At 43.6% G+C, this 23,239-nt stretch overlaps 1 protein-coding gene across 2 annotated transcripts in view; it reads right to left on the reverse strand.

Annotated features, from left to right (window-relative positions):
• Positions 1–22,762, reverse strand: part of eml5 (EMAP like 5) — a gene marked incomplete at its 5' end in the record, with an annotated part of 36,434 nt that extends 13,672 nt beyond the window's left edge. For both annotated transcript variants that reach the window (XM_084568901.1, XM_084568900.1), the window contains 20 exons: positions 294–421; positions 595–706; positions 923–1,116; positions 1,222–1,322; positions 3,171–3,264; positions 3,701–3,806; positions 3,957–4,143; positions 4,296–4,414; positions 4,504–4,610; positions 6,341–6,508; positions 6,590–6,802; positions 6,915–7,171; positions 7,256–7,393; positions 7,672–7,873; positions 8,932–9,067; positions 9,610–9,795; positions 13,219–13,287; positions 13,658–13,756; positions 15,914–16,073; positions 22,566–22,762. In XM_084568901.1, coding sequence (XP_084425027.1) covers positions 294–421; positions 595–706; positions 923–1,116; positions 1,222–1,322; positions 3,171–3,264; positions 3,701–3,806; positions 3,957–4,143; positions 4,296–4,414; positions 4,504–4,610; positions 6,341–6,508; positions 6,590–6,802; positions 6,915–7,171; positions 7,256–7,393; positions 7,672–7,873; positions 8,932–9,067; positions 9,610–9,795; positions 13,219–13,287; positions 13,658–13,756; positions 15,914–16,073; positions 22,566–22,762 — 2,973 coding nt within the window. The remainder of the gene's footprint in view (positions 1–293; positions 422–594; positions 707–922; positions 1,117–1,221; positions 1,323–3,170; positions 3,265–3,700; positions 3,807–3,956; positions 4,144–4,295; positions 4,415–4,503; positions 4,611–6,340; positions 6,509–6,589; positions 6,803–6,914; positions 7,172–7,255; positions 7,394–7,671; positions 7,874–8,931; positions 9,068–9,609; positions 9,796–13,218; positions 13,288–13,657; positions 13,757–15,913; positions 16,074–22,565) is intronic.
• Positions 22,763–23,239: the final 477 nt, after the last annotated feature.

A 23,239-nucleotide genomic window follows, 5' to 3' on the forward strand; every position in this document is an offset into this window, starting at 1 on the left:
CTTCTAAGTTGCAATGCAGTCTTAAGTTAGACTGCCCTTGAACACACCACCAAGGAAAGGGCTTGAATTACCATTGCTGAAATGCAGAGCATCTCCAACTTCTTGAATCTTAACTAACTTGGAGAAACTTCACCGCCCCCACTGCAGCTGTCAAGTTATAGTCTCCCAGCTCATCACGCAGCAGAGTAACTCGCTTCCTCATGAATACCCTGCCTGAGATAGCGCAGCTGAATCCTACACTATGAACTGTATATATTATTAGATGTGTGACATGTTTTTTTTCTCCGTCTTGCCTGGACCAGAAGAGTGATGGGGCCGCTCTTGTCCACCTCCAAGATCTCGCCGTTCTTGGTGCCCACCAGGATGTGGCCATGGCCGAGAGATATGGCACGAATGGAGGGGTTGTCCTCCAAGAGCAACCCTGCAGAGCAGACGAATTACAGAGTGATGTCAAAGGCCCGAGCTTGAACCAGAATACGGGAGGCAATCTTCATTTCAGCTAAAAGCATTGAACGTTTTAAATGGATTTGCATTAGACAGTTGTGTTATGTCAAGGACAGCGGAGGACAATTGGGAACAGCTTGACTTTTTTACCTTTGGAGCCTGGAGCTAGGACTGCTCTCTTGATGGCATAGGTCTTGAGGCATCTCTCAAATGTGTCATCCCACAGAGCGACTATACCATCCTTTCCTCCAGTCACAAATCCCTATAGAGACACAATAGCGACACATTTATGTTGCAATAACCTCCTCCTGACTGAACATGTCACTGTCATGCTACTATATAAAAAAGGAAATTAAACTGAGAGGTAAGAGGAAGTGGAGCAATGTCATCTAATAATATTAGATGTATATACATGTCACATTTTTATGAATAAATTGCTCATCAAAAAAAGCTCCATCATCGTGTCTCCTTTAAATACCTTTTCTAGAGCGTGCATACTGAAAACGGGGCCGTCGTGAGCCTTGACCGTCTTCATCAGGAACATGTCCCTCCAGATGCAAATGTCCCCCGTGCACGTGCCTGAAAACACCATCTCCTCAGACCAGCCGTACACAGCGCACATCATGGTCTCAGTCTTCCCCATGTTCCCCTTGCGCCCAATTAGCCCACCACCTGAAAGAGAAGCAGACAGTCGGCTCACACCGGGACGTGACAGAGCTCAGCCGCGGTCCAGCTTGTTAGAGGCTGTTTGAGTCAACACAAAAATACGGGTCTCACCGGCTTTATGCCAAAACTTCATATGTTTCACACCGGCTGTGATGAGCTTGTCAGGCAGGTAGGGATTAATTTTGACAACGAATATCTTGTCCTTGCTTCCCCTGAAAAACAAGTTGCACAAACACATGGACAAAAAAAATAAAAATAATTAAAATGTGCACAGTTTTCTTGCTTCTGTGCTCTTCAGATGTTTTAAAACAGTCTATTCGTACACCTCGACCTTGAGAGGAACAACATGAATATGTCTCCGTCAGCGCCAAGTCAACAGTCAAGACAACAATACAGGCGACACTGAGAAGTTTCTGATTATGGCAAAGAAATGAAGAAATTTGGAAAGTTTGGAAGTTATGAATCTCCTGGTCTTGATTGACAGATTTTTCACTCAGTATAACCACGGCTTGTCCTGTCTCTTATCTTAAATTCATGAAGTACTCTCAGTCTCATACCCACTCTTCCTCTGCCAGCTAAAGATGAGGCAGTGGCGCTGTACAAGCTAGGCTCTGTCAAGCCCCATTTCCCTCTGCCCACCTCACTGCATTGACCACCAGGGTCTGCAAAGGAGATTAGTGCTGCTCCAAGCTGTCCCTGAGCTGCAGAGAGAGCCTGGCACACAGGAAAGCAACCCGCGATGCATTGTAAGTAGCCAGGGGGGGATTTCAGTGGAGTAGACACTAAATATGAACATCAAGTAGTGCGAGAAACAAAGCAAAAGCAGAAAGATATTTTGAGATACGGATGTTTTCCAGTTAGATACTTGTGGTTCCTCCTGGTTTTCGGGTTATATAATTTTACCTGCTGTGAAAACGTTATGCTCTGAACAAACTGACACCTCCCGTGGTTTGAAGGAATTCATAATTCACGTTCGGTAAAACAATACACTTGCATCAAATGCACAAGCCTGTTGAGTGTGCCATATCTGTTCGCGTGTATCGTTTACATCCGATGTGCACAGCTATCGTTTGCATCATCGGGTGAAACAGGAAATCAGTCAGTGTTTAGTGATGATTATGACCCCTGGGGCACTCGTATACTAAGTCTGCCTTTTTTCTTTTATTGCCCAATGGTGCACAACATTTTTTATTTACATTTTTATTCGTTTTTTTGGGGGGGGGTTTTGTATTTGCTTTTGTGTGTTATTTGTACCTTGTTAAATATGTAGGCCCAAACCTGTCATGATTAAAAATCAGTTAACAAACACAAAATGAATGGCTCTATAAATACATAGATATGCTTTTACATGAACTACAACTATTAATATTATAACAATAGCAGTATTTATTTTACCTTCTCATTTAATTCTTTATTTTATTTATTAATGGCTTCTTTGTCTTATGTATTGGTCTATGTAGTTATCAGTGTATCTATATCTGTTTTCTTTATACATGTCTACTCATTATGCATAACGGGCTGTGTCACTCAAAATATTGGTTGACTGAAAAACTGCAACCCCCACCTAGGAGACCATTTTTCATTTGTCACTGATTTCTTTCTGTATTTAGTTTTGCTTTTTACAGCTTTGGTCCTCTGTTGCAGGAACAGGATACATTTATAAAAGACATTCTTCATAAAATAACAGCTGACACATCAGAGCAGGTCAAACTCATCAGGTTAAGCTCCTGGAAGAGGAATTAAATGTGATTCTCTTTAATTATGGATCTACAGCTAAGGCCCTGGGGACAAACTCCTACTCTAACCATTCAGACTGAGGCAGGGTTTAGTAGTGCAGAGGAGCAGCCTTTAATCTAAGAGGTAATTCCCTTTCTATCCACTCCTCCATCCGTCATGCTGCTAGCCTCACACTGTAAGTGGCTTCAATTTAGCTCTCATCTATAATAAGTGCTGAATTAAGCGAAGGTTTGCTAAAGGTGTACCTATGTGGGGACAGCAGCTGCTATGTGTTGAATAGCCGACGTGCAGCCGTGTAAACACAGCGATATAATGACACTAACCGCATGGCAGAGAGCTTCTCCCCCTTTCTCCAATCCCACAGCACAATGGTGTGACTGTCATCCAGGCCCACAGAGGCCAGCCGTTTGCCATCCGCTGTGGAGGGAAGAAAATCATTCAGTACAGCGCGGAGAGAGTTAGGCTTTGTTTCAGTGAAGTTTGGTCCTTGTTAGCAACATGAAAGCATCCTGTTGGGTTTGATCTACGGCAGGTGATTCACTGACACTGACAAACAGATCACCGCCGTGCCCCTATCTGGGGCCAATTACGGATAGTGAGATGAATGGCTCCACCTTGATGTTGTCAGACTGCTCTGGATAAAAGACAGCAGAATTTTTTTTTTTTTCTGTGTTTATTGTAAATTGGGTGCCTTGTGAATTTACCTGTTTCTTTTATGTTTGAAATTCTTTTTTATTTTATCTTTGTTCCTATAGGAGAGCAATGTGCATTGAAGAATTTGTGAGTAGATTCTGTCGAATCTGCTCAGAAAGATGAGCTAAATGCAGCTTGAAAAAACAGCAGTGGGTTTCACCTGAAAAGTCCAGAGCGCAAACGCCGAGCTGGTGGAAACCTCTCAACACAGACATGGGTTTTAATGTTTCTGTGTCCCAGATGTGGATTGAGGAATCTCTGCCAACCTGGATAGAAAGCAACAACATTCATATTCTACACTACAAACGAGAAGCTTGGATCAGTTCAAACTGAAATGACGATGAATCTACAGTCTTCCTCAGTTCAAACGTTTTTTTGAGGAGCAGTTAATCTTGAATATTTTATGTTTGAATAACCTGGCCTGTTGCTACAAAGTCCTTCAGGGGGTGGATAGCCAGACAGAGGATGTCATCATCATGGCCCATGTAGAAACGTTGAGTATTCTGTTGCCTGTTGTATACAACCCCTATGGCAGCTACATGGTAAACTATTTCTCCAGTTTGGGTGTAGAACAGGTTGCTCCTGCAATCGTAGCCTCTGTAGCTGAAAACAAAACAACAGATGGTATGAATAATGATATGTAGGATTTAATTTAGTCACCATGCAAGAGAAGACTACTTGAAATTCATTTTACGTTACTGGCGTGGTGTGGGATTTGAAAACTTATTTTTTATTATAGTACAAGGGAGGCCTACCCATGAATGAAGTGCAGCTTCACCCCACTCCCCGGTGCCCGTTCTCGCTTCTTCATGGCTGTTGCTCGATGTTTCTCTTTGCACTGCTCTTTGAGCTGAGGTAGATCTTCTTTATAAACCTGGATGCACACAGAAAAGTATTTACATGCTGTTTAATAAACCATATAATTTCCCCTTAAAACATTTTTTCTCGTTTTTAATCACACACCTGCCGTCGATACGTGAGCTGCGTCTCCTGCTCAATTTCCGAGTCCATCTCAGGAACATCCGACTGATCAGAGTCTGACTCCTCACTGTTAGAGTCTGCCAAGGTCTCTGCAGGCAGAAACAAGGTTACATCACAGCTCGCCAGTAAAACACCCCCCCCTGCTTCTAAATCAAAAGGATATCCTACTGCACGCACAGTAAAGAAAATAAAACACGGCATCCTGATTCAGTGGGAGAGAGGGTCGATCATGCAATAACGCCATGACATCTCCTATTTATTAGGCTGTCGTGCTTCACGGTGACAACGCTCAAGACAAATGTATAAGAATGCTGATGCAGCACAGCGAAGCAGTGCCAAGTCAAGGCAATAAGCAGAACTGGCAGCTAAGGGCGGCTACTCACAAGATCCATTAGGAAAATTAAAAGCAGGGGCAGTAAGTGTGCGGTTTAATTTCGGAAAGCTGCACTCTGTCTTAGGAAAAAAAAAAATATGACTTTGGAACGACAATGCAATTATACTTTCCAAGCTTCGTTCACTTTTATTGGATTTGTCTTAATTAATGTGATGGCCATTCCTTTGCAGGGCATTATACAAATGATAGTCGTCAAAAAAAAAAAAGCGTGCGTGAAAGGAGAAATCTGGTACATTGCTCTCTGGTGGTTTAGCACATTAAGTTCACGAGGCTAGTGGGAGCCGTACGCACATTATGTAACAGGAAGAAACTACATTCATAAAAGCCTGTACACAGAAATGTATAGTTATACATTATTTATTTTAACGGGTTGACAATAGCACAGCTACTGATGAATAAAACAAATCCTTGTTTCCCACTGATACTAACAGGAACAATCAAAACATTTTACTCTTTTGCTGATGCAGTACCACTCCCATGTCTGTAAGTATAGAGCTATCGAGGCAGGTGTAGGATTAATGGCATGCCATCATTTGAGAGATCAACAAATATATTGAAAGCTTGCAATCTAATAATAATAGTCTGTAAATATTATTTTATATTTGACTTTTCCCTCTTCACAGCAGCAGCAGTATTTTTTTCAGACCTTTATATTTGTCATTGTTCTCAACGTATTGTTTGTTTTCCAGGTTTAAACCTTGTAAAGGATGATTTAAAAATGACTGTGCATATGTCTGTATGTGAAACGTGCAAAATAAATAATAATAATAATTATGAAATTTTGAAATCTTGCAATTAAAGGTTGAAACTTTATTTTGAAACATTTAAGGATGGAACTAAAGTGCTGCAGATCTAAAGGAACTCAGTCATAACTATATAATGTATTAGGCAGGTTTACAATATATTTCAAGTTCCAAATTATTAATATTAATATCAATAATCCTGTAGTAGTTAAAAGTCTAGCTAAGCATAAAGACTGGAAGCAGAGGGAAAAAACTAGCATGGTTCTGTCCAAGTAAAAAAAAGGCAAATATTGTCAATGACATTTCCCTTTATATGTATACTTCTTTTATCTGAGCAAAACAAAAGGGGCTCAATAGTGGCACTTATATTTTCTTTTTACTTCAGATGCATTTAAATTTAATGCACAGACAGAAGGGTGGTAACCTCATGTGACCCTCAGCAAAACAACGAATATCACTTATTTCCCAAAGGAATTTAATTTAGCTGAAGACAACCTCCTACTTATTTGATTGAGTAGACGTCAGAAATTTCCGCACTAATTTAATAATGTCTTGTTGGCAGGAGCCATCAGCTACATTAAAATGAAACACTGCAGTGTTTCTAAAGTCTATAAAGTCTATTTTTTAATGGGGGGAGGCGGGGTAAACCCCCACTTTACAGTAAATATAAGTATCATCTCACCTTGTGGTGCTATGTGCAGAGCCTCCTTAGACTTTCTTTCTGGAACAAACTTCCACTGAAACACCGAGTGATCAGCACCACCAATAGTTATGACCCACTGGTAGTCATGTGACCATCTAGCGTTGGTTATGTGGGCTGAGTGACCTAAATATTTTTTAAATTTTGCACCTGTAATCAAGAAGAAGTGCATTAGAAACACGGTGCATGGCTTTACTCTGTTTCAGTATTAAATAATAAGGTCTGTCTTACCTTTTTTAACACACGGATATCGTAAAAGTTTGACTAATCCGTAGTCGTCAGCTGTTACTAAGACTTGATTGTTAAAGTTGGCATCCACAGAGTTGATGTCATTGATATCTGAGTATTTGGGCCATATTCCATTAACCTCAGGGCCCAACACACATGTCCACGACGCCCACTGCACCAGCTTAAGCTCCTCCCTGTTGGTCACCTCCTTCCCACCTCAACAAAAAACAGGAACATTTTATCTCACAAAGCAGCTCCCCTACCATCATTGTACATTTAAAAAAAAAAAAAAATACAAACACAAAATAGCTGATGGTGTTGTACTTACTTGGCATCCTGTAGAAGAGCCTCCTGCCACTACCGTCATTGGTCTGCAGATACTTGCTGTCCGTGGACCAGTCCATGTGAGTGATGAAACTATTGGAGCCGATGCACTCGCCCACTTTCTTGTACCTCTGCACGACGCCATAGATGTCCACCGAGTTGTCATTGGAGCCGACAGCCAAGTGAGCACCATCGGGGGAGTACTTCAGCTCATGGATGGCCTCCTTCCTGTCCTTAATGTGGACCACCTCCGTCATATCTCTGGAGGGAAGCGGAGAAATGCATCTTGAATTTCTTTTTTAACGGATATTCGCTGAGGATCAAAATTTCCCGTCGTGGACCCACCTCACTCTCAGAACGGTGAATGAGCCATCCTTCATTCCCAGCGCCAGGTGAATACCATCAGTGCTCACAGCTGCACAGCGGATGGGCTCCTCCATGTTACAGCGAGCTATCAGTGCATGATCTATAAGGCTCCATATCCTTTAGACACAGAGGAGTAAGAAAAATGAAGAAGCAAAGCAGGGATGCAATTACAGAGTCAAAAAAGTGGGGCAGAGAAACATCCAGGAAAATAGTCTCCAAAAATGAAAATGCATTATAAATGATAATGTTTGTGGTCTCTTTCCTGTTATATATTTGTTTTTTGACTGAGTACTGACTGTACTATAGTAAACGCACTCTTATATCCAATAAATACAAATGCCTGCTGTATTTTCTAATTTAGACTAAATGCACCGTTAGTATTACTGAAGCTTCACCTGACTGAGCGGTCGTCACTTCCCGTCATGGCCAGAGGCTTGGTAGGGTGCACGGCCAGTGCCCACAGCTCGCCCTCACAGTGACCCTGCATGATGAGGAAGGGCTTGTTGCGGTCGTGGACCACCACCTCGAAGATCTCACTGTCCTGAGTGCCCACTAGGATGTGATCTCCCCGCCAACACACGCTGCGCACGGACAACCCTATCCAAAAACACACACACACACACACAACATCAGACTAAAAATTAAAACAAACAAAACCAAAAAACAAACATGCAAACATGAATGCAGATGGACATTTTCCACTTATACGGCCGTTAAAAGAGACACAACAGGGAAACCAAAGACAGGAGGTGATAATAGCCATGTGCAGGCTAGGACGGAGATTTTGACAGGAAATACAATGACTGCAAATGTCTTTCAAGCCGATCTGTAACTGACTCTGGGTAATACAGCAAGAATAGGATGCGCGATGCATATGCTGTATACACAAACAGTACTGTGCAATAGTTTTAGGCACTATAGATGTTTGGATTTTTAGCAATCACAATCCAGGAGGTGTCTTATCGTTTGTAAATTCTGTCTGTAGTATTACAGTGACCCCAAGTGAACAGCCAGAACTATCTTCAGATACAAGAGGCGCAAGGAGTCGTGCAGTCCTGGTGCCCTGACCTCACAGAGTCAGTCTTTATTACACAAAGAGACAGAGAAGACACAGAGACAAGATGCTTGGAATGACCTACATGCCAAGTTATTTTGAAAAAATGGTGCACATCTAGGAGAGGTCGTGCTGTTTTAAAGACAAGGATGTTCACACCAAATACTGGAGTCAAATGAAAAGTAAAAATGTTGCCGAAATCATCCTCGCTTCACATTTAAGCGTAAAACTTTTGCACAGGGCTGTAAGTGAAGAAGCACTTACGTCTGTATGCAGTGCAAAAATTGCAACAAGAGCTTGGACTAACAACAAGAGGAACGGCAGAACAATATGGGGACTGCTACAAACAGACTGACATGGTTGTTAACTCCGCCCTCAATGACATTACCCACCTCGGCTATTTTCACCTCTAGCTACTGTTAGGTCCACGATTATAAGTAATGGATAAGATAGAGAACAAGAAAGAAATGTTAGTAAGGAGAACACCAATGACAGCAAATATTGGCTTTTCGTGTTGATTTATATAAGTCTAAAAAGAGCAGCCGGCAACCTTTGTGAAGTCAGATTAAAGAATAAAAAATAGCAGGGAGTTTGACATCACCTTTATATCCTTGGTCTGTTTCCCTGAGATCAATGACAGTAATTGGTTTGAAGTTGAGATCCCACAGCCGGACGCAGCCGTCTCGGCCCCCAGTGGCAAAGCCCTCTTCGCAGGCATTCATGCTGAAAATCCCTGACTGGAGGAAATGACAGGCTGTCAGTGAGGATCTGTACAATAAATGAGCAACGACGCAACCAGCCCCAGCTACAGACCTCATAGTGCTGCTGCTCAGCCGGGCATTTGTCTAACAAGCCTTTCACAATTACAAACCTGCTACTGCGGCCTGGAGATAAGACCAAACCGAGGAAGGAGAGGTGCCATATTTGTTTTCATCATTACTGGAAAGCTTTACTGATGGCCTCATTTGTATTAGAGGTCCTTCATGCACAGGGAGGCTCCTTGTTGAAGTCACAGTGAGACATTTGGTGGCACAAAAAGCAGGAATGAACATGTACTGTAGTTATTATCCCCTCCCCCATTCGCCTATCCCCTCACCCAGCTGTTGATCCCATAGATATCATTTAATCCGGTGGAGCAAAAGGCTGATCCTTTTCCACTGAGCAAAATCAAATGAAGCCAGCCTTGGATGATTTTCCGATGACTCTATACGATGCAGCAGGTGGGTATAGGCAAAAGCAGCCCACGCCAAAGAGCACACTCTGATCCTCTCAAACGTACCCCGTGAGCTCCTTGCACTGTCCTCATCAGGTTGATCCCCTTCCACACGTAGATGTCACCATTCAAGGCACCCGAATATGTGACTTCGTCCTTGGCGCAGGCGAGGCAGAGGATGGTTTGGAGATCCCCCGTTTTGCCAAAAACGCCACGTTTGGGCGTGAGAGCATTACCGCATAAGCTCCAAAACTGCAAACACAAACAGGAAGCGTGAAAGAGTATGGTGGCTAATAATCCCCTGTGTAATCCTGTCCCGACAGAACAAATGCACAATTATGGAGTATTTGAAAGCAATAGAGCGAGAATAATCAAGTCGTTCATGGTTTGACACACACATATACACGGCCTCCGTTAAAAACAACCCAGAGACCTTGGAAGGAAGTAAAGTCGAATTTAAACGTGCCCCCTCCTACCTCTGCATGCGATACTGGGAACACATTGCTGGGGGTCAGTGCTGTAACCACCTGATCAGCATGCACAGACACAGACACACGCACGCATACACGCAGGCTCATTATTTATGAACAAGGTCATTGGGATGCACGGGCCCCGTCTGAGGGCTAAATCCATCAAACAGAGGAGGAGATGAGAGCGAAAGAGAGACGCCTTGTCTGCATGGAGATGAGATCACAGGGAGAGGGCTCAGGGAAGGTGTCTCGAATACTGAGACGCGGCCGTCGGCATGTGAAACCGAGACACACTCATCACTGGCAGGCGGCAGGAAAATGACAGCCCTTTTTTTCTGCTCTGTCTAAAGGAGCATTTACCTTTGCTGACATTTGATATAGGCGGTGGTATGTTGTATTTGACAATACAAGAATTCGTGATAGACAGTAACAAGAAGGCACAAATGAGCTCCTTGACAGCGACGCCCGTCACACCCTCACTAACACCTACCTTCCCGACTGATAGAGCCGCTGTGTGCTAACAGGAGGGATCGATTATCAGAGACAGGCATCACAGACTCAGATACAGCCCTGCCATCAAACATCCAAGGCCAATATGGACCTTGACGGAAAGGACTTTTCTAATCCCGAGCTCCTAACTGAGATTTGAGCATTTGCATTTGTGCGTCAGCTTACGTCTGGGGTCGGAGCTGAAGGTCAAGTTCCGTATATGGTGGGAGAAGGGGTGGGAGGGGGGTTTTGTGGCCCAGCCTGTTGCGGAGGATAGACGCGGCGTGACTGCATAGCCCTCCCTGGCCGCAACTGATAAGCAAGCGAGACATGGGCACTGCTTAATCCCTTTGCTGTTGAATTACTGAGGAGACGGGATGCTGGAGGGGTTTATGATGAGGCCAGGAGCACGAGAAGAAGGACATCACATCAGAAAGGAGACGGAAAATGAGACCTGGTTAACAATGCGGCTTTCTCTGAATAACACTTTTTATCCCCCGGGCATAGTAGATGCTTCAGCTCTTAACACTGAATTGGCGGAGTGCCATTAGCTCAGTTACCTCCACCATCACTCCAAGGAAAACCTTTTAAATGTAATTAACACGGATAGGGTGGCAATTCATTAGCTACTGTCCTGCACACCCTTCATCTCACTCATAATCAGTCACACTACAGTGACCCCAAATGCCGTCAGAGTGCTAACTGCTACACTAGCAGAGGTCAACTGTTTGGCAACGTGCTTGAAGCGCATTTCCTGATTGTGTCAAACTCAAGCACCTCCGTTTCAATTTGCAGCTTTGTTTTCCACAAATACACCGAGCAATGTCTGTCTCTGAGAGCTCTCTCTCTCACACACATACACACACGGCTTTCTCAAAGGGCATTTGCCAGTTTTAGCTCCATAAACTGTACATCATGTATCCATGACATTTTTGCTGCGCACAGTTTTAGCTTTATAAATATACCCTCTTATCTGCTCCAGACACATCTGGTGTTTTCCATTCATTTGGATGAATGTGATGTGAAAATACATCCATCCATGCATCACACTGACGGTCATGCCTGCATTATTTTTTTGTCAGATGGATAATGGCGCACTCATTGGCTGTAACGATATAAAGCATGTCTTGAAAATGGAACATTAATGCAATATTAAACACTTTTTTCCAGTAAGCTTTGAGCAAAACTTTTATCTATTTATACATTAGTTGGTCGATGGTTCCAACTGGAGGCAACCACATAAAAAAGTCTTGCATGCATGTTTGGCGAAACTGTTTGCATTAAATTGGCTGTTAGTTAAATGTGATGGATGATATACTGGATAGCATCGGAGAAAATTATGTTATTTTCAGATTTTCTTCAAATGTTTTTCTGGATTATTCTACCATTTTCATGCTCCAAAACTGCTTATGATTAGTATGAGCATAAGTAGCTCTGTTTAAAAGAGCCACAAGTCAAACGTGTTGGGCTGCAACATGCAAAACCAGCAGTACAAAGGTCCTTTACACAACCTCAAAACAGCAACTGGTAACTGGTAGGCGGACAATTGGGGGATAAGTGTATGTGTTTGTGCAGGGTGGCTGAAGAAGAGCAAGCTAGCATCTGATCTATCCTGAATGAATCAAAACACAACGAGTTATGAGGAGCTGCGGGAGGAGGAGAGCGTCCTCGTCACAGAGGTTGCGTTTTCCTCAGCCTGCTGGTGAGTGGATTACTGGGGCTAAATCTCCTGGATGCTCTGAGTGCTATAATCGCTGAGCGAGCACAGACCGGGGGAGCAGATGTCACATGGTCCGCAGGGTGAAGGCTGGGGAATTATGTGGGACAATTGCTGGATTGCCTTGACATCAGAAAACCCGAATGGAGGAGAGGAGGAGGAGGTGGGGAAGGACTGAAGGATTCAGCAGGGACTGGGGTGGGGTGTGTGCAGAGGCTGGAGGGGGTTTCTGTGTCATGCCGGTGACGTTCCCGGGGGAATTACTACAAGAGAGGAGGCAGGTCAAGCTGGATTGAGAGGACGGAGTTAAACTCCCCCTGACTTCAACAAACTCGTTTAAGCATGTTGCAATGTTTAGCCTCGCAGGAGCAGGGGGCACATTTCCGTTCTGAGCACGGTTCATTCTCTTCCCAATGTTTTGGAAATAGGCCTCCTCTGTAGCTCCGAACACTACTATATATCCCATGGGAAGACCTGGTGAAGACACCCTGCATTAACTCATTGAAGATTTATGAGCACCACTCTTGTGTGAAAAGAAGTGATAGAGATAGGCCTGGAAAGGGAAGTGAGCACAGCTGCAGTTTGTACAGTATAGGGTTTTATAAAAGCTGAATGAGGAGAGCTGAAACAGGCAGCTGAGTAGCAGAGTCACGGTCCCCCCCATACAAAGATAACATTTCTCCTCCTTGCAGTGAAGATTCCTACAGATTTGAGAGGAGAGATTGTGAGTCATTGCCTGTCCTACTTATGTTAAGTGTCTAATAACCATGGACTCAGGCGTAAAGTAAATTTGCATGATCTATTTTAAGGCTTTGATACGGCCATGACGATAAATCAGTGAAAGAAGTGAAGAAAGGGGCACGGGAGCCACCAGATTCTTCAGACTTACTAGACATCGTGATCTAATTTTAGATATTATGCAAATGAGGCACAAGATCGTCAGCTTTCCCAAGCCGACTGTGATATACTGCGTGCAAAATGACCAGGAAACGGCTGTACCTTGATATGTTTGACACCACAGCTGACAAGCTTGCTCGGCTGGTACAAATCCCACGATATGTCAAAAATCTGAGGGAAGAAAAAATACAAGGCATTAAATATTTGAATTATAATAATAAAAGTCCGGAAGAGTCCCATTTGTTGCAAACGAAGGAAATGAAAGGAAAAATGTGCGCGTTTGTCTGTGTGTGTGTGTGTGTTTGCGCTGCCCATGTGTGTGGGCTGAATCCGAAAACAACAGCTGCCTGTATTTCATCTTTTTAAAATTCCTTTTCATTAGCAGTGCGCCCTCTTAGACAGGCTCTGGAAAGCTCACAATCAATCAGGCCTAACTTGTTTATGTCCCTGTTGGGCAGGCGCTCCATCCTCCGTTTATAGCTAATTGAGCCGGTCGATACCCAGCTTGTGACGGAGACCGGGGAAGGAAGAAAGTGTTTACCCTGTCTGTATGACCGGGTGCAGCTGCCAGGACCTTCCCTCTCCTCCAGTCCCACACACAGATTGTGTTTTTAGAGTCCAAGCCCACGGACACCAAACACTGCAAAGACAGCAAAAAATAGAAAAACACTTACATCACAGATTGAACAGACTCTGCTCTGTTGCACTAATCACTGTGAAACAAACTTAGCTACCTCCACTGTAGCATGGTAGGCCACAATGAAAGGGCTAATAACGGCTACAGAGCAGAAGAGAACAGTTGTCCAGCCCCTGGCACTTCCAGTGAGCACATTTGAGTGCTTTTGCTGGAGGAGCCTCCTATAGCTGACTGAGTGAGTAGGATGGAGCAGCAGCGGCAGCAGCAGTGGAGCAGAAGAGAGCAGCTCTCATGGAAATCCTTCACTGCTTTGCAGTTTGCTTTACATGGTAAAGGATGTCCTCTTTGATCCAAGGCTGAATCAGTGTTTGATTAAGTACAGAAGTCCCTGCAGAGGCTTTAGCACAAGTTTAACTTTGAAAAGCCTGTGTTTTAATCATGAGCAAAGAGCGTCTGCGTAACGAAACCCAGTGAAACCATGTGGTGTTGAAATGTGCATCCAAACTCAAATAGTTTTCTAGTTACACCAGTGGCGAATGGCTCGAGGGATGTTCTGCCGACTGATGCAGCTCAAATGTTGAATGGATTGCGACGGAATTTTGTACAGACATTCATTGAACTCGTGGATGAAAATATGGATGCGCACTAGACTCACTGAATATACTTCCTACGAGGGAAAGAACTTTTTTATTTCACTGAAATTCTACTTGGATTCTTTCTAATTAGTTTTTCTCCCCCTGACTGATAAAAATAGTTTTGCAGGGGGCAATCCTGATGACCTCATGCCTCATGCAACTATATTTCCTGCACTGTCCTATGATGGTGTCCATCTCCACCTGTCTCTCCCTTTTATGTCTTCTTCTCTGACCTCATTTCTCCCTGCTCTTCGAATTCTCTTATCCCTTCACTTCGACCCCACTTAAACTTCGGCCAATTTCACTTGGGCCCCTTGAATTAATAAACTCCTTTGCATCAATTAAGGCCGGGTCTTTGTTCGTGAACTGATCTCTTAAACTTTCTTCTAGCAATAGATTTGCCTTTGATTTTGATCAAAAATCGACAAAACGTCCTTCTCATCCACTTTAGTTATTCTCTGAATTAATTACTTTAACATTATACTGCTAGGCTATACATCAACATGTCAGCATGAATATTTTAAGCATGTTAGCATGGCTACGGTAGCAATGTCTTATGCTTAAAGTCTTGTTGAGGGTTCATGTGGAAATATACCGTCCATTCATCACCATTTCTGCAGGCTGTTATAATCAACAATATATAAACATAACTGTATCTTAAATGAACCCAACGATGGCATAATGCTGCATAAAGTAACCGGCTATAGTAGTAAAAGCAACCAGAATAAAGTAAAACCAAGGTCCTGAGCACTGCAACTCATACCAAAATATCTGGATGTCTCAAACATCAGCGTATATTTTTTGATATTGCTTTAATAGATGGACAGGGTAATGGCATCAGGGATTCCTCTGGATTGTCCTGAGCTAAGCTCTGACTTCCTCTGATCCAGGAAGGGAAGACATGGAGAACAAACAGAGCTGCTAAACTGAGAAGTGATGGAGCCTCCTCTGGCTTTAAACACTGTCACATTCCATCTAAATCCTCAGCTCTCTACCCGAGCAGCAGCACAGGGTCATCTCTCTGTCTCTTACTGGAAAATACAGGATGTAAACTCAGCTCGGGAACCTCCTACGGGGGCGAGGGAGAGGCATGTATACATAAAAGCGTAGTGATGGTCCCGTACTGTATTGATTTCCACCGCCTAAATCTACATTAAGTGGAGGCTGCAGAGTGTAAACGTGAACTGTTGGCAGGTCTGCAGAGAGCTGGTTAAATAGACAATATAAAATGACTAAAAAGGAGGATGCTTGAATGTATCAGTGAGGAAGAAATGAAGTGTACACTTTGGTCGGATGCTGCCTTAACATTACTAGTTGCTGTCAGTCAACTAGTCAACTAGTTCTAGTGCAGCTTTGTGGCTAACCATTAGCTGCAAATGTCCCATTCAGAAATCTGGTGTCACTTTCAACTCCATTCTCTAGACCTAATACTTGATAAACACTGAAACAGACCTCACCAGCTTAAACTACAGCAGCAATGTCTGTGTTTTAATGTGAAATCCTCATTATTGTCTCACAACTGTACCTGTCCATCAAGGTCAAAGGCCAGGCAGGCGATGCCGTGTGTGTGCACGTCCTTGAGGATGGACACAGTCTGCACAGTATAGGAGTCCCACACACAGATGTAAGGCTCCTTGCCCACCTGTCCCGTGGCCACCAACACTCGCTCCGGATGCAGCGCTAAACTGCACAGAGAAGAAAAACAGGGGGAAGAAGAGAAAACATCTGATTAGCTTTGCCACTTTGCGTGCTCGGATTGAGCAGACGATGAGGGATTCACGCTCCCAGCAGAAACCACTGGGATGAGATGAACACATTAAGCCCGCGTTGGGTCTGAACATGGAGGCAGAGGGGCAGCTTGACGAGGTGACATGGTTCAATTAACCCAGTCACGCTCAAGTGCGCACACGCAGCCGTGCTTCATGCATGCCCACCGGGCGTTCGCAGAGGATGAAAAGCGGCGTTGGTGAATCTCATCTATTTGTCTATTTCATTTGTTCATTTGCTCCAGCATCCCTTGAACTATTCTCTCTCTGTCCCTTTCACCTTTTCTAACTCATCTGGGGTTTCCTCGCATCACCAGGCATATGTTTGTAGCGCTGTTACATAATCTCCACCCGTACCTCCCCCCACCTACGAGCACTCTACAGCTGAGCAACAGCCTGCTGTATAAAGCTGTCACTCCCTTCCTCCTGCTCCACCCATCCTTTCAGCAGACCCCAGTCACGTTCCAGGCGGGCCTGAGTGATTCACTGGGCGATTTTCACTCTTGCCTCGTCCTGGCCTATATATTTCATGCAGCGTCGGTGCTCCCTCCATTATAATCAGCCTGTTTTGCCAACTGCTCGCCAGAATTACTAATCCTGGCGCGTTAGACAGCAGGTCGGAGAGGCTTCACAGGCCGGGTAGCATCAGCCGGAGTCAAAGCAGCTCGTGACAAGCGTTTCGCTTCTTGCTGTTTTCCCTCATTTTCCAGCCCTACCTGTCTTTCTCCTTCAAAGTTTTCCATGTGAACCTCTCTGTCTGACTACTGACACACGCCTGACAAAACTCGGTGGTAACGTCTCTGAAAGCTGAGGTGCCTTTGATGTGACAGGCCTGATCTCTGTCCTCCTTCAAACGGTCCTGGTTGTTCTCCGCCGTTGCTCTTTCTTCGCCACCTTCTTTGTTGAACCTCTCACCAACCTGGCACAGTTTCTCTTCTTACTTTTGACGAATTATATAATCAGAGCAAAGAAGCTAAAAATAGCATTCAGAGGATGGGAGAAAAAAAAAAAAAAAGATTGGAAGACTTTGAGATGCAGACAGACGCGGCAGGGAAAGCTGCTTTGACGTGACCAGGTTACCGCACAGCGTTGACACTGGAACAAGAGAAAAACACGACAGCTCAAGAATAACACTTCCAACAGCTCCGGAGCCAAAAGTGTTCACAGGAAGTGCTGATTTTAACATGCGTGGTATGTTCATGTTACTGCTTGGTGTTTGAGCCTAAAACAGCAAGATCACTGTTTCACTTACATTCCTGTCAGCTGAAGAGCTTGCTAAATGCCATCACTAATGAGTTAGCCTGCAGCGCATTGCCACAGCTCTCCTGTTTGATGTGGCCGTCTTCCATCTGCCAAACGCTGTCGTACAAAACTAGTTACGTCAAATGCTGCAGCAATTAAACGGCCTGCTCTCGTGTAGATATGAGGTAAATAAACAGCCTCGGGAGCTGATTACCGACGGTGAAGATGTGAAAGATTTAGCAAAGGAGGGAGCGCTAAGCATATAGAAGGACACGAGACACTCCAGAATAAATCACCATCTGCTTCGACACATGAATGGAGACGGTTATGGGCATGAATGGTGATAGAGCCTAATGGAAAGGTGACCTCCAGAGACATCTTTGATTCACATTCTCCAGTCTTTTTAATTTTTTTGCCCACGGTGAATTAAAAAAAGCAAAGGATTAGCACATTTCTGCAAGTCTATACCGTTGGGGATATTCCCCAGGATGCCACAAAGTGTTTTTAATCCAGCACCAGAAATAGAATAGCTATAATGAACGTAAGAAGCAGGTATATACAGTGATGCTCTGCTTGATTGGACTGAACGAGAGGGACAAAAGGGCGGTGACACTGTAAAGACCCTCTCACAAAACAGCTTTGATTGCTGGTATTTCTGAAATTGTTTAACCCTCAAATCAAAATGTGTGCTCCCGCGCAAGTACCGTCAGCTCTGTCAGTTAATCTAGTAAATAATCGAGTAGCGGAAGAAGTAGTTTATAAGAGACAAATTCAAAATCTTGTTTGCTGGTTAAAGCTTAATGCAATATGAGGATTTACAGCTTCATATTGCTGCGCTGAATATCGTTTGGCCAGAGAAAAATGTCCCTTCGAGCATCAAGGACATCTATTGTGGCGTTTATTGGCGCGCAGTGAAATATTAAGTCATATAAAATAACAAGAGAATAACCAGCAGAACATAATAATGAAACTATTCTAAATATATAGCCTGTACGTATTTATATCCTTGACGCAACTGTTCACAAAATCCTTTTTATGTAATATATGAGTTTTGTCAATGTCACTTAATTCCTAAACGTACTCCATTTGTACAAGTAAGTTGTTTTAGTGGAGCTAAAGTAAGAATCTGAGCAGCTTCCTCCTCATCTGTAAAAAAATGAATTACGGCACCGTAAATCTGTCTGTCTATTATTATTTTTTTTAATGCCAGCAACAACAATGCTGAGTCACGTCATTGTGCTAAGTGACTGTACTTAACTCTGGAGGATCCTAATTGGGTAAGACAGATGTGCTCTTCAGAGGCCATAATTCCTGTCATAAAGCAGCCTGGCAGCTACTCGCAGTGTATTTACACGTACACAATGATCCTGGTTCTGACTGGATTCCTGGAGCAAACGGTGAAGTGGAACATTGTCGATCTAGTTACGACGTAATGTTCTTCTGGGAAACCCGGCTCCCGGTAAATTACTTCGATACGTACCACCAGCTGAACAATGTTGCAGACCAAGCTTAGCCCCAAGGTAGGTTGTTTTTTTTGTTTTTTTTTGCAACCTGGTGCAGTGTATTCCCCGGATAAGCAACGCACACGTGCCCAGCCATCCACGTGATGTTAAATACAATGTGATTGATCAGATCAGACTACCATTTCAGCAGTGGACAGGGGTCAGTATGGCCACCCTGACTGATCTGCAGCTTCAAGGCCCCACTCAAAACAAACATGTCCTGACACTTTTCTATCAGAACCAGAATCAGCTTTTTCAGCAATTTGAGTTACGGTAGCTCGTCTGTTGGAATAGACCACGCGTTCATCGCTTCTCCTTCCTTGAACCACTTTTGAAAGGTACTGACCACTGCACACTGAGAAGTGCTGCAGTTTTGGAGATGCTCTGACTCATCAAGCCGTCACAATTTGGTCCTTGTCAGAGTTGCTGAAAAGCCCATTTTTCATATTTTTTTTTTTCTCTCTCGAAACAAATCAACTTTAAGGACAAAATGTTTGTCCTGCTGTCTAATACATCCCACACATTAACAGGCGTGATCATAACGATATAATCAGAGGTAATCACTTGACCAGTGATTATGATCATTATGATCGTAACGATACAGCTGATCAGTGTATATGCACATGCAAACTTTTTTTTTTTTTTTGAGAAACCTGGATATGCAACCTGGTCTGATAGAAGCAGTGTACTGAATCACCATAGTGAGAAATCAAGACACGACTCTATGCCAATGATCAGAAACCTCTATAGGGACCATGAGTACAGGGATATGAATAATGTTCCATGTAAACACCACGTCCTGAAATCCCCTATTAGGTCTCCACAAGACCCTAGACCTCTCATTAACATCCTGGAAATGTGTTTGAGGGTAATTAGAAAACAGACTGGGCAGCAACACTGAAGATTGTTTGGTAGGATGATGTTTGACCCATGACAGGATAAAGTTATGGATGTTCAGGTGTCTGGCAACCACAGATAAGCAACACAAAAGCTCAACAACTGCAATCAGAACGGACTGACATTATACCGCAGAAAAGTACGCTAAAGATTACATCGAGGAAGATGATCACCAAATACTATTCCTGTTAATCGACGCTAAAACAATGGAGGATGGATGGAAGGATCACGTTTAAAGCTTTAACCCATTACGAGCTGAACGACATTGTTCTGCATGTAAACTAACTATAGTTTTCAGGTTGATATTTTACCAGAGCTCCTTCATGCTGTTTATAAAGGTTATAAAGTCCAGAGAATACGCCGGCGAGAATCTTCTCCGCAAACGTGACATTTTTATTGTATGAACCCTGCAGCAGTATTAGGACTAATGTATTCCCAGCATCCCTCCACTGAAACAAGGCCAGCTTCACTCTGGCATCTATAATCTATAACTCTGGCTGTGGTCCATCATAAAATTAACAAGATATTGTAATAAGAGACAGCCTTTTATTCCTGTGTCCATTAAGCTATCACATTAACTCTATCTGGCTATCATTAAACAAACCAAAAAAAAAAAAGCATGAATCAGGCGAGATTTGGGATAACAACAGGAAAGAACCTGAAGCCAAAACATTTTGATCAGGTTTGGATTATTTTAACCAGAGAGAGCTTTCCTTTTGAATACTTTCTGGAGGCCTGTAGAGGTAAATGTATGCAGTATTTAACACTCACTCCAGTTAATCACATATTTATTTAAAGGGGCATCATATTACATGACTAAACACAGAATTCTCTTATATCTCCATCCAGCCGCAGTTTTTACGTCTTCCCTCTCGAATGAAAAACGTTAAAGCGTATATGCCCCTTCCTAATTTCTCCCTCATGACTAACGCGTTGCAAGGATCCAGGGTAACTCAGTGGGACTCCACTTAACACATCATTTATAGATGTCAGTGTGTATGTCTGTGTTTTAAATGTATTCATGCGTCCATGGGTCATGGTCTGAGTGTACAGTCTGACTCCACAAAGGAGAGCTTAAGCTTTGCAGTATGGATCAACTTCCGCAGGGTTTTAGCAGCAGCCTTGGGTTCTTTGAGTTTCTGACTGCAGTCTGGAACAATAATAGACACGAGGAAAGAATACCAAATAGCAGTTTTTACAAACTCATTTCACAAGCAAGCCTCGCAGTAAACTGTGTTAGGATCCTCCGTCAGTTATTACCCAGTACTGTGTTTTAATTTATATATTTTTTAAAAGCATTATTAAACCACAGTGCAAACCAGCTAAAGGAGGGGTAAGACTATGTTGCATCCTTGTTCTCAGCCTTGGACAGCTCAGCCTTTCATTCATGCGAAAACCTGCCTATTAGCTCTTCCACATGAGACTAGGAGACCAGTTAAAAGAGCCTGCAGGGCAAACAAAACCAAGAGGGAGAAACCAGGGCACCAATTAGCTCAGGAAGACAATTTATAGGTAGGCTCAAAAACAAGATAAAGAAGGAGCCCAAATACACCTAGAAAAAGAAGAATAGGAGACATTTAGATGTTTTTCAATCGTAGATAGAAGAGGCGACTGCATCTATTCCACATGAGTTCATGCAACGTGAGTTATTCAGCTCCTGGATGTGCCAGAGAAGTCTAAAGCAGTGTTCGTGGGAGCGTCACAAACACTCCTCTGAGGTTTGAAATCCCTATTTCTTGTTCTGTGTCAGCAATGACAGATAGATCAAGAGATCTGTAGCTTGATCTGTAAATACATTCATATGATTTTGAACAATCTGGCTGCACAAAAAGCATGTCTGTCTGTCTGAGTCCTTACAATTGAGCCTGAAATGGTAAAATCAAGCGTCCATTACCAGTTTACTACTTCAAGTTGCGTTTATTTAATCGAACATCACAGAGTGATTTAGTCAGTGACTCCTCCAGCTAAGCGTTTGAACCCAGGGTCTTCACCCACAGGGCAGCCAAGGGTTAGTATATTGTCTGATTAATAATGGAGCAGGAGCCCAGCTGACTACCGACACGGGACATAAAGCTTGTCATCTCCAGGCCAACCCACACACAGACACATGTCAACACAAGCGCTGAAGCGTTGGACACAGGTCATTGTAGTGCGGCATGCTGAGAAACACACTTCAGGATCATCAGATGGCCGATGTTACGCTGGCAACTTTATTTAGAAAACTTTACGGTGTTTTTCTTTGGCCGTGCAGAGACCACGAGCCGGGGAAAGCTTTCCAATCCAAGGTTTCCAGTGCATCTTTTTTAGATGGAGACATGCGCTCCAACAAAATTATTTTCACTGACAAATTATTCATTCACCAAACTGTTTTTCTCAGGGTGACATTGTCATAAGTAATGCGGCTCATTTCCCATATTTTTGCAGATTACATGATTCATTTGGGTTAAATGATTGAGGCTAATTGATGCAGCCTGGAAGAAGTGGCATGAGGAGTGGCACCAGAGTAATCTTTACTAGAGATGAGGCTCACTCTTCAGCCTATAATGCTGGCTAGAAGCATCTGCCCTGCCCTGAGTGTCCATGAGCAAGACACTGTACAAACTACAGGGATGCTGCTGAGTAGGCGTAGCTTCAAAAATATCATATTACCTTACACAATGTGACACCAGAACCTACAATGACAACACTATGAGTGCTGTTTGTGCTGTCAGTGTGGTGCTGTCCGTGGTGCTGAAACAAACTGTTGTCTTTGCGTGTATCGTTGCACTACCTGATTATGTCATCGTTGTGCCCCAGGTAAAATTTCTGCTTGTGCTCCCGGGTGTTGTAGACAACTCCCACACCGGCGACGAAATAGACAATTTCCTTGGCGGCGGTGTAGTACAGGTTGTTGCGGCACTGATGTCCCCGGTATCCGTACACCCACTCCAGTCTCAGGTGGCAGTTGGGAGCAGTCCTGTCAGCCATGTCCGCACTTCCGTGTGTGTCTCTCTGTCAGTATCACGCAGGCTTTCTCAAATAGTGTCATTCACCAAAAAGGATTTAATTTAAGCCCGTGTGTCCCATTAGATCCGGTGGGTTTCAACCAGTCCTGGGAGGAGCGTTGAAATGAGGCATTTTTTGAGGTTCGTGTGAACTAGACGACTCGCTGCCAAGTGAAATTAAAGCCCCCTGCCTCTATCTGAGAAACTGAGACCTATGCTGTTGTTTTCATTGTGACAGTTTTACTTCTTCAGCCCCGGGTGTTCGGTCCTCCTCGACACAGGTCAAAGCTCCTGTCAAATCCTACAAAGATGGAGCTGCTCTGTTATTCCTCAAGCCCCGCCCACAGTGATGACGGAGAAGCCTGCTGTCCAATCAGAGGCGCTGACTCTTCCTCGAGGAAAAACAGCAGGAGAGGACAACTCCGTCACGAATGCAGCAGGTCGTGTTAGGCTACTTCAA

This window comes from Chelon labrosus (assembly GCF_963514085.1).
Source record: "Chelon labrosus genome assembly, chromosome: 20".
Classification (NCBI taxonomy): Eukaryota; Metazoa; Chordata; class Actinopteri; order Mugiliformes; family Mugilidae; genus Chelon; species Chelon labrosus.